Genomic DNA, 12474 nt, shown 5'->3' on the forward strand with positions numbered 1-12474 from the left:
AGACCCAAGGGGTTTGGGTCTTGGGTCCCCCAGGGAAGGTTTTTGGGGGACAGGAAGTGTACCAAAACACTATATTTTTGATTGGTGGCAGCGCTATCAAATCTAAGCTAGGAATTAAGCTTAGAAGGGTACATGCAGGTCCCTACTTTTTGGACGCTAAAGTTCAAAGTGGGAATAATACCAAGCCACCAACCAGGCCTTATTTCTATTCATTTATAAACTAAAATCATAGCCACCAAATTTTGTGCAACAACTAGGATCCAAGTCCTAGACTCGGAGAGAGGGGGATTCCAGGGCTTTAGCTTCATGGTATGAAAGAGACCCCTTCATGTGTAACATTTTATGTACATTTTAATGAACTAATTTGCATATAACAATAACATTAGTATTAAACAAATTGTTTAATGTATTGCTGATGAGAGGAATTTGCTTGATGGCTCTAATGAAGTCCCACACACTGCCAACATGCAACAACCCTGAACAGGGTGCAGGAGTGAGGAGAACAACTTCCCTTAGGGAAAACAGGGGTATTTCAGTCTCCATGATTCATCCAGTTGTTCATCTCTCTCTCTCTCTCAAGTGTCTGCCAATTCATACAAAGCATAGCTTATGATGCAGGAGCTGGAACTGATATCTGTCAAACTTGTCTCATACAGGGGCCACCAAACATCCATTTGATGGAAATTTTTAATCCCTACTGAATTGGACTGGATTAAAACTGGTGACAAATAGGTGCAAAGCTCTCTCTCATACCAATGCCTTGAGACATGCTAGTGTTACACCTTCAAGAATGTGGCTTGTTTTCATATAATCATAGAAATGTAGGGCTGGAAAGTTCCTTGAGAGGTCATCAAGTATAGCTCCCAGTGCTGAGGCAGGACCAAGTAAACCTAGACTATCCTTGACAGGTGTTTGTCCAACTTGTTCTTAAAAGCCTCCAACGATGGGGATTCCACAATGCCCCTGGGAAGCCTATTCCAGAACTTAACTACCTTTATCATTAGAAAGTTTTTCCCTAATATCGAACCTAAATCTCCCTGAAATTAAGCCCATTACTTCTTGTCCTGCCTTCAGTGGACATGGAGAACAACAGATAACCTCCTCTTTGTAACAGCCCTTAACGTATCTCTTATCAGGTCCTCCCCTCTTGTCTTCTTTTCTCAAGACTAAACATGCCTAGTTATTTTAATCTTTCCTCATAGGGCAGGTTTACTAAACTTGCCAGCATTTTTGTTGCACTCCTCTGGACTGTTTCCAATTTATCCACATCTTTCCTAAAGCATGGAGCCCAGAATTGCAGACAGTGTTTCAGCTGAGGTCTCACCAGTGCAGAGTGGAATGGGACAATCACCTCCCGTGTCTTATATACGACGTTCTTGATAAAATACCCGAGAATTACATTAGACTTTTTCGCACCTGCATCACACTGTTGACTCATATTCAATTTGTGATTCACTATAACCCCCCAGATCCTTTTCATCAGTACTATCACCTAGCCAATTATCTAAGTGGACCTTATGGGACAAGATCACACATTCACTGAAGCGGTCTAAAATTGGGGCCAATTGCTCAGATAATACTTGAAATCACCTGGAAAAGAACTGCAATTCTAGGACTTACAAGTTTGGGGGTAATGTTGGGAATCAGAACCAGCAGAAGCTATTTCCTATTAATTACACTTGAATCTTTTTATATGTGTGCTTAGGAAATTAAAGTGTTTTCTTTCCCACCTTTCTTCCCATATTTCTTTCTCCAGCTTGCGGACCATGCCTGACCCTTTGTAATGAGACAGTTACACCTATGGCTCAAATAATCTCACCACGTGGTATCATAATGTTCAAAGTAGCAGTGTTGGACTGGAGGAACTGGCACAGTGCTTCACTAAAGGAAAACAGGATGGGAAGAGGGCTGGACATCAAGAAGAGGTAGGAGCTTGGTCTACATGGATAGAAGTTCTGGAAAGATGACTGTATTAAGTCAAGTGCTGACCTTTTGGGAGCTTACACAAGCAAAGTCTCCTACTCTCTGGACATATAAGCAAGATCTCCCACAATCTATAATTAAGTGCCCATTCACATAAAAACAACAAAGGACAACATTCAAATTCATACTAAATACAATGTTTTAGAATATAAAATCATTTCAACAGCTACAATTATTCCAGGGTCAACACACTAAGCTCTTTCATCCAAATAAACACCAGCTATTTCCCCCCCAAATACAAGTGGTCAAGCGAGTTTGACCTCAGAGCCCTTAACTCCACAGCACAACTCTCTACCACTTGAACTAAATGAACAGCTGGTAGAAGTAAGCTATTACCCTGGATCAGCCCTTAAATAGGAACATGATATACACATTACAACTAGCATTACACAACTATATGTGGAAGAGTAGTGGACTGTTGGGTACCAGATTCCTGGGATCTCTTCCTGGCTCTGGGAGAAGAGTGTGGTCTAGAGGTTAAGAACAATGATTATAAACAGCATAGTCAAGCCAATAGATTTGGCACTTTTGTTCTGAAAGTCAGTGCAGCCAAGCAGATGAGATTTCGTTCTGTGATGTTGGGTGACATCAGTTCTATTCTAAGTTTTCCCAGAAGTGATGTTGCACAACCTCTCAGTCAGGGCTGGCTCCAGGCCACAGAGCACCAAGCGCGTGCTTGGGGCGGCACGCTGCGGGGGGCGCTCTGCCAGTTGCTGGGAGGGCGGCAGGCAGCTCTGGTGGAGCTGCCGCAGGCATGGCTGCGGACGGTCCACTGGTCCCGCAGCTCCGGTGGACCTCCCGCAGACACGCATGCGGCAGCTCCACAGGAGCCACAGGACCATCGGACCCTCCACAGAAATGCCTGCGGCAGGTCCACCTGAGCCGCGGGACTGGCGAGCAGCAGAGCGCCCCCCGCGGCGTGCCGCCGTGCTTGGGGCGGTGAAATTGCTAGAGCCGGCCCTGCTCTCAGTTATGCTATTTGTTAAATTAAGGGAATGAATGCTGGAGGAGTTAGGAGTCCTTGTTCAGTAATAAGGGCTGTGAAGTGCATAGAAATATTAAAACCACTCAGTAAAAGACATGAAGTCAGAATCCATGGTTTGCTGGCCCCCACCACAATGCATCTCCTCCTAAGTCAAAGGGCATTTTATGGGGGAATGCCTCTCTCTCATGTTGCCAGGCATTAAGGGATGCCAAACATGCAGGTGTTACACAAGATCTGAACTTGGTGGATTGGTAAAATAGAATAGAATTTAGTTCCAAATGTAAGATTTAATGTCGGGGGGGGAATCATTTTCTGAGTTATAATTACAATAAATCAACATATCACTCACTTTTAAACAAACAATATTATGGTGTAAGAAAGTACACACAAAATCTATTACCTGCATTATGTCTGGCAATATATCCAAGTGCCCAGGCTGCAGCTTCCTTTACTCCAGGGTCAAAATCTTCCAAGCAAATCACAAGTGTATCCAGTGCTCCACAATCAACTATCGCTTGAGCTAGCTGAGGAGAATGTTTACCAACCGCTCTTAACACAAATGCAGCTGCTTTTTTGTAGAAACGCTACACAAATTGGAAACAAAACATACATTTTTACTAATATCATTACTTCAAAAATCAAAAAGATCAGAACAAATACTAAAGGAAGTATTTTATTACTACTATTAATTCCTATGGCAGTAGCACATAAGTACCCAAATTAAGGATGAGGGCTCCATTGTACAAGACACTGGACAAACAATTAACACATACAGACCCTGCCCTAGTCAGCTCACAATCTAAGATGCTGACAGTATGCAATAGGTAAACACATAGACAAAATGGGAGGGTTGAGGAGGTGTGACTACAAGATAACAGGAAAGATACATATATTTGCATAAATGAATGCTCACAAGAGCTAGACAAATACAATAAATCTGACCTGTTGGATCCGACTGTGTATGATATGCACGAATCTGCCCTCAGCGCAGGGCAAGCTCCAGAACAGATTCTGTCTATGGCATTTATATGGCCTCCACTACTGTAGAATGTATTTATCCTCACAAGCCCAATAACATTACTTCCATCTTACAGATGGGGAACGCACAGACTAATGGCCGGATTTTCAAAAGTATTTAGGCACCTAATGATGCAGATAGATGCCTAATAAGATTTTCAAAAGCTCCTAAGTGAGTTAGGTGCCTAAGTTTCAATGAAGTCAATAAGAATTAGTCACCTAGCCTGCTTTATGTGCTGTTATAAATCCCACTGGCTGCCTATATGCATCATTAAGTACCTACGTACCATTAAAACGCTGGCCCTAAATGATCTGCTCAATGTCTCTCAAGTCCCATGCTAGTATCCTAAACACTGGATCACCCTTCATCTCTAACTGTGTTAGGACAGCATAGCATGCTCCCCTTTGTGCACCTGGCCATCTCTCTTCCCTCCCCCCTTTGAGTTCCTTGTGCCCCTGTGCAGGGCCAGCTTTAGGCCTATTCCACCAATTACTCCAAATTGGGCCCCGCACCCAGTGAGAATCCCTTCCCTGGCTAGAGGTGCCTTTTTAATTTTTACTCACCTGGCGGCGCTTCAAGTCTTCAGCGGCAGGTCCTTCAGTGCCGCTGAAGACCTGGAGTGAGTGAAGGACCCGCTGCCGAAGTGCCCCACGTGTTTTTTTACATTTTTTTTTAAAGTCATCCCTGCCAGGGCCCCGTCGAAACTGTTCGAATTGGGCCCCGCACTTCCAAAAGCCGGCCCTGCCCCTGTGCGCACTAGAAGGGAGCAGTCCTTGTGCTTTCTCTGAGCAAATACCAAGATTATGCCTTGGCTTTGTGTGGCAACTACACAGGTGACTGTGAGGCATCCATGGGCCAACACCTCCTACATGCCTATTGTGAGGGGGTTGACGGACCCCTCACTAAGACTAAAGGAGCAAGACCAAGCCAAGAAGGCCCCGCCCTTCAGCAGCTGCAGAATATGCTCCAAATGGAGGACCTGCTTAAAATGGGACTCTGGCAATCAAGCTGTGGCAAGAGTGAAGGAAAGGCTGTCTGCAAGAAGGAAGCCAGTATGGAGAAGGACCTGGACTGTGCGTAAGGCCTTACTGGGCAGCCAGAGGCCTGATCACTTTTCTTTCCCCTTCTGTCTGACAAGGGGGAAATCATTGGACATCGCAATTTGGAAACCCCAGCTGACTATCTGAATCACTGAGAATGCTTGAACAACCTTCTGTGAGGAGGGAACCAGAGGGCTGTGACCATGCCGCAGACTGAAGAGAGCACTGAGAAGATAGGAAGTGGGCCAAGGTGGCTGATCTGGGGTATCAGTTAGTGGGGATGGAAGCATCACCGCCTGCTTCCTCCCTTTGGATCCAGAATCCAGTCGAAAAGGAGGGCCCAGCTCTCCCTACCCTTCCCTCTACCCCAGCCCAATTGAGGGCAACCCAGAGAAGGACAGACTGTAACTTGGCTATCATGTCTCCAGACGACCTGATAAGGCCCCCTCCCTCAAGACTTTGGAAATTGATGAGCTGTGGCCAACCTACTAGGCAATTTCCTAACTGAATCGTGCTACACCTCTAAAAATGGGCAAGACAAAATCTAGTCTTTGTGTAGTTAATGTGCAAATTGACAGAGGTTAGCCTAAGGGCCTGATCCCAATGAAGTTAAAATGGTAGAACTCCCCAGGACTTCAGTGGCAGAAGGACCTGGTTCTAAAATAGAAAAATAGGTTGCCTTTAATGTAAAAGATATTTTGAAGAATAATAATTACCCTAAAAAAATATATGTCTCTCTGCCCAAAGCATAATTTAATAGGAATAATATATCCATGATAGGGCAGATCCTCAGCTGATGTAAACTGGCATATGCCAATTTACACCAGCTGAGAATCTGCCCCAATATACACTCTCCTATATGTGCATGTGCATTATTCCTTTTATACTGTGGGAAAGGCACTTTTTAGGGTTTATTCTTATTCACAATATGTTGTTCTTGAAATAAAACATTCACAAAAACATTTAGAATGTGCTATAAAACCTTTTTTATTTTCACTCAGTTTATATGACAAAACACTGATCAGATGCTTGATCCTATAAGTCCTGCACATGTACAAGTCAATGAAAGTTCCACTATGGAGTGCTCCCAGGATCTGATCCTTTTTGATACTGATGCATAAAATGAATGGAACAGGAACGCATAGGGAATTGCCCATAGGAACTAACAAATTACTTGCATGTCTTGCTAAACTCTGTATGAACTGGATAATTAGTTTCCTTCACTTGCCCTCAGTCACTAAAGCACGGTAGGCCTTCTGTGACCTCACACTAATCTTGCTGATGCCCCAAGTGATTTTGAATCACAGCTGTCTCCTGGATGCATTGACAGTATAGACGCTAAAATGGAAAAGATAAGTCAAGGCATCTATGCTAACTTTGTATAGTTTCTCCTATCAAATAAATGGCGTAACATCAAACAAACAACAAAGATCATAATTTTCTCTCTTTAAAATATTAAATAACCAAATTATTTATAACTTTATCTAAGTCCTACTTTGTTCCATACTATACACATATTTTAGAATGAATGGGTGATTCCCTTCAATAATAATATGGAATTTTTATTATAACTGTAGAAGTATTAATCAGATATGCAACAGTGAAAATATTATTTCATTAGTGATTACTTCTGAATTCTCAAAAGATGAAAAATTATGTAATTTCATTTCAGTGATTAGCACTGATATCTGAATTCCTCTAAATCTAAAACAACAAAACTACAATCTAACTTCAGTTAAATAAATTGGAATTGTAGCCATATTATAACTCTCAAATTTCTATATTTTCCAATCACTAGGAACCATGTTTGAAAACATTGCTGTTAACCTAAGTTAGGATCCTAAAACTGGAATCCATCCAAAAACTGTAGGAAAAGTGGGGGAGAGCCTGTCAGATATATTTGTGCTATATCATATCACATTTTATTTGACAAACAAACAGATTAAATCCTTTTAATGTCTTGTACTGTGTCTGTGTCAATAATTAGATTTTATATTCCTCATGCTATACAAGTTTCCAAATGTTCAAGTCTGGAGATGTTAACTACAAGATAACTGCAGTTCAATTTATGTGCATTTCATAAGCATTTAGAATTAAAGACAAGTTCTAACCAATTATCTGTACAGCATTTCTAATTATTTGAAAAAAAAAAAACAGCCTTCTACAAATCCTTTCATTAACACTTCAGAAAAATAAAGCTCCCATGAATATATTACAGATAATACAGAATAAAAATTTTTAAATGTCTGAGTGAGTGACAATTCTGACTACAGTATATTTTGACTTACCAGGAGACCAATGCACATGATGTAGGTAACTTCAGTACATGTATTACTGCACTGAGAGTCAAGGCAGTTCATTAAGTTTTTTTTTTTTTATTGGCAGTTAAATTGTTTAAGAAAATAAAAATTCCTTACATTCTGTTCAGCCAACGAATATACAAGCTGTGGAAGAATGTCTCCCTTAACAACCGCCTCTGCCAGGTCATCGTTATAATTGGCAAGTCTCCCAAGAGCCAAAGCAGCAGTCTGTTGAATAGTTGGGACTACATCCAACAGAAGAGGCCTCAGCAAAGACATTACACCTGAGTTGCATTAAGAAGAAGAAGAAAGAGGCAATACTATAAGCAAAGATTTATCTGAACAGACTTTTTTTTCATACAAACAAATTAAATAGACTCTTACAAGTAGCAGAAACTTGTGATAAATTCACAAATGTTCCGCTGAAAATTAATCAAATATTTGCCTATTCCTGCTAATGTCTATAACATTCCCACCTGCTTTCCAGCAAGTAAAGATGTGTCTGCAACACATGGGTGGGCAATGTATTATATCTAGGTCCTGATTTGCCCCTCCTCTCCTCCCAGCACTTGAATTAATGTTTGTAAAGTTCTCGGGTACTTATTTATCACCACAACATCCCTGTGTAGTAGGGAAGTATTGTTATTCCTGTTATTCATATGAAGAAGCAAGTCTCATTCCCAATCCAGCACAATAATCACAAAACCATCTTTCCACTCCTCTCCTGATAGACCATCTGGCATAAACCAATATACATAAGCAGGTGAATATTTTGGGGCAAATCTTGAGAAAACAAGCAAAATCTTTTTATTTCAGCTTTGCTCTACATTAAGTCATCCTGGCCCCAACAGGCCAGGACATCTGGACAGAGGCTATAGTTCCTGTAGCAGATTATGGAAAGAGTAGCAGGTCTGCTTTGCCAGACACAGATTTTCTCACCTACAACATTTATAGATCTACCAGCTATGCCCTTGTTCCTCTTATGGCTAGTCTACATTCTCTTCCTCCACAGTGAGCTGCAAAGACCTGCTGGGCATACGGGAATGTGGAATCTTCTTTTGCAATATCTCTGTCGATTTTACTCCCTTGTAGTCCCCAAAATCAGTTTTTAAAGTGCTTCCGGGACTTAGATGCCCATAGGGCACGCCAGGATTTGGTCCTCTTTTAGAAACATAGTTTAGAGATAATTAACCATCCTCCAGTCTCACTTTTGAAAATTATAAGAGCAAACAAAAATGAAAATACTCATAGGACATCACAATAGTAGTAATCATTTTTTCAAATACAAAACTATAAACAGAAACTTTTACAAATGGAAGCAGTTTCAACTCTGATTTAAAAAAATACAACAACTATGCTACCAAGGAAATGCAAATATGCACAAAAAAATCCATCTTGGGCTTCTGGTGATGAAATATTAGGATGTTCCTCTTGATTTATGCTGCCACCACAACCTATTGATGGAATTACACCAGATTACATTACATACATTATAGTGACTAATTTGGGAGCAAGAGCTGTAATATATTGCTCTCCAGATAGAAGAGTTATTGATATTTCATTATTATTGTAATAATTATTTATTATGTATTTATGGTAGTGCCCACAACATGCTAGCCAAACGTAAAAAAAGAAAACTCCCTAACCTAAGGAGCTTACATCATGGATGTACCCTGCTGAATTGAGAGTTTGGGTACATTGTTCCTCACATAATTAAACTACGCAGAGAGATAAAACAATTTAATCAAGAGCAGTTTTGAGCCACATTTTATTTTTGACATACAATACCCAAATCTAATATAACCTAAAGAACACACACAAAACAAAAGTTAGGAGATATGTGCATGTCTGCATAAAGAACACAATTTGTAGAGGAGGGAAGGTTACTTATTATACTAACTGTGGTTCTTTGAAAGTGGTGCCTCCATATGCTAAAACCTGGTGGATGCGCTACCTCAGCTGTAAAGCAGTGGTTGCAATGGGCACAAGAGCCCTGCATCACAGCCTCCAATGTCCAGAGCTATGGTAATTATATTCCATCTGTCTCTGTTTTTTCAACTACACCAGTTTGCATCAGCTGATCTAGCCGACTGTCTGGAATGACAAATGGAATAGAGAGGGTTCTCCCAAGGGGTCAGTGAGAGCATCAACTTTGCCAGCATCGGGTTAAGGGCCCATGATGGAACAAGTTATTTTTATGAGTCTTGTGATGAGTGACTAAAAAAATTTAGAACTGTCCACTGACAAATTATACATTGGCGTTTCAGACAGACTCACCTGGATAGAAGACAAGGAGAGGATGAGAGACCAAGTACAAGAAATAATCCAGAATAGATTATGGGGATACGTAATGTGGAGAAGAATTATTACCAACTTTGTGCCAAGTTACTTAGACCATCACCAATGAAAGACTTGCACAGAGTGGCTCTGTAGGAGGCAAAATTAGGCTTGGCATCAGTGAAGTTCTGGCACAGAACACTGTTGAGGTTCTCATTGCCAATGAGGCCTCTGTGCCTAAAAGGGTTTTAGGCACTACAGCCACAGACCTCAGTCTGTCTGGTACTAATTTCTTTGGTGCCTCTGTCATCTGATTTGGGTGGTTTGAAGCTGAAAGTGGCAGATTCTGTCCAATCACAGGAGTAGATGATTAATCTGATGATGTCAGATCCATGGCCAGGCTTGTAAATTGTCCTCAGTGAGGGAGGCACAGGGCCTTGCCTGCCTAATTGTGCATACTCAAGGTGGAAAGGCCCTACATACAAAGCAACAAATCAGGAAATAAGCTTCCCCCAAACAGAACAGAGAGACAAGAATGCTGGTCCTCCTCTGGGAACATGAAAGAACACAAAATACACCACTTGATTCCACCCTCATTATTTAGTTCTCAGAGGCCTGATCGGTCATGACCAAAATACCTAAGGGCCTAAGTCCATTATAAAATTTAATGTACACAGCTACCTGACACTTACGAGCTAGCTGACTAAATTAACAACATAGTGGGGGAGGGATAGCTCAGTGGTTTGAGCATTTACCTAAGGTTGTAAATTCAGCCCTTGAGGGGGGGCATTTAGGGATTTAGTTGGGGATTGGTCCTGCTTTGATCAGGGGGTTAGACTAGATGACCTAATGAGGTCCCTTCCAACCCTGATATTCTATTCTATGAAACGAAGAGCTTTATGATCACAAGAAAAAAAATACTGTTCCTGGCCAGGAAAGAATGAGCCTACATCTGTAGCTGGCTGTGAAAAGAAAGTAATGGAACCATCTAGGCCCACACAGATCCTTTAAAAATCTCATCTCAGAACACCAAGTGCTGCGAGAGGAAGCTTGTGCAACTCCAGTGGGCACTACTTCCCAGAAAATTCCTAAAGCCCTGTGCTACAAATCAGAATATGTAGAGGACCCCCTCAATGAGGAAAAGCCAAAATTCAACTCTAAATACATGCACAGCATTATGAAGGCACTTTTAATGGTAACTTTGCAATCTTCTAGTTATTTATCATTGGACCATATTCCAAAGAAAGGCAACACTGGGCTCTATATAAATATTTCTTTGGTCATGGAGGTACATTTGGGGCATATTCTGCTCAAGCCAAAGAGACTAAGAGGTGGTCTTTAGAGGCTCAACAGTGATCAAGGGCCTGATCCGCCCATACGCCTTCCGATATGATATCAATGGGAGTTCATGCAACACTTTGCAGAAGACACTTATTATCCCAGAGGATTGGCCACTAAATTATTATCCACCCATGCTCTGAGATGAAAGGAGTTTATCATTATTTATACATCACTTTGAAATATGCTAGGTACTTTACAGAGTATATAAAAAGATAAGACCTGGTGCCAACTCCAAAAACCTTGTTATAAATTTTTATAATCTCATCCTTTGATAAACCATCAACCTCCCCTTCATGAGATGTAACTGCTTTTGCAGTCAATAATTTCTTATCTTTCCTTTTAAAATGACAGGTTGCATGCTCAATCCTCCATTCCTGACACAATGCAAAATGCCCACTGAAGATCCGGCTGAGCACAGAGCGATCAGGCACTTTCTGCATCTCCATACCACATAGAATTCAGGCTACTTTTACACTGACTATGATGGGATTTCTGCTTTTAATGTATGTTAAATTTGTGCCACTCAACTTCCCTTGTCGGAGCAGGAAGCACAGGTCCCTCTTTTTAAGGTCATTTTATAAAATGCTCTAAGTTGCCACCAGAGCAGAAGGAAATAAACATTCTACATTTTTTGTTTCCAAGCCTTATACAAACCTGCATTTCTATGAACAACTGTGGGTGGGCCTGAGAGTCAACAAACCTTTTTAACATTTTGAGTGGCTCAAACTTTGAATGCAACAGAGACTGAAGCCGTCTAGATCTGAGGGGTCCAAGTGCCAGATCCACACTACATGATATTTTTGGCCTGCATGACCTATCTAGATTCTGCAAAATTTAAGCTTTCATTTCTCAGAAATATACTTCTAGCTGATGGTGGAACTCTCCTGCTGGCTAATAATTTCATTTGAGTATTAAAGCTGAATTACAGGGTATGTCTACACTTTGAGGTGGAGCTGTGATTCCCAGCTCAGGGAGATCTACTCATGCAGCCCTCACTGAGGTAGCACACTAAAAAGAGAGTATAGCTACAACAGTGTCAGTGGCAGGATGGGCTAGCCATCCCAAGTACAGGCACAGAGTCTTGGATGGGCATGTACTGGGGGTGGCTAGCCTGTTCCAGTGCTCACACTACCACAGCTACAATCTATTTTTAGTCTGCTAGCTCAATGAGACTAGCACTTGTATGTCTCCTTGAAATGGGAATCACACCCCCACTTCAAAGTGTAGATATACCTCTAGTGACACCACTTTGAATGTTAGCTTTAAATATTTCACTGATGATCATTTTAGCTGATGCGATAAGGAGGGGATTTAGTGTGAAAACCGTTGACTGCAGCGGGGAGGAAATATGCAATGGGAAGAAAGGAGAAGGATGGGAAAGGTTGAGAAACAGAGTAGTAATAGTGGTGATCATAGAGGAGAACATATTTTCCCCAGAGTGATACCTCAAAGAGACAAAAGGTATTGAACAAAAGTTTTGTTGTTGTTCGAACTAAAAGCAGCCATATTCTATTCTTGATCTTCATGTAA

The 12474-nt window shown here is 41.3% G+C and overlaps 1 protein-coding gene across 4 annotated transcripts in view; it reads right to left on the minus strand.

The window, feature by feature from the left end:
- The window catches only part of SPAG6 (sperm associated antigen 6), a 95213-nt gene that overhangs the window by 66544 nt on the left and 16195 nt on the right, over positions 1–12474 (minus strand). For all 4 annotated transcript variants that reach the window (XM_030550377.1, XM_030550378.1, XM_030550379.1 and 1 more), the window contains exons 3-4: positions 7444–7610; positions 3369–3552 (exon numbers count right to left, since the gene is read on the minus strand). In XM_030550377.1, coding sequence (XP_030406237.1) covers positions 3369–3552; positions 7444–7610 — 351 coding nt within the window. The remainder of the gene's footprint in view (positions 1–3368; positions 3553–7443; positions 7611–12474) is intronic.

The sequence above is a fragment of the Gopherus evgoodei genome, chromosome 2, assembly GCF_007399415.2.
Source record: "Gopherus evgoodei ecotype Sinaloan lineage chromosome 2, rGopEvg1_v1.p, whole genome shotgun sequence".
NCBI classification, from domain to species: Eukaryota; Metazoa; Chordata; order Testudines; family Testudinidae; genus Gopherus; species Gopherus evgoodei.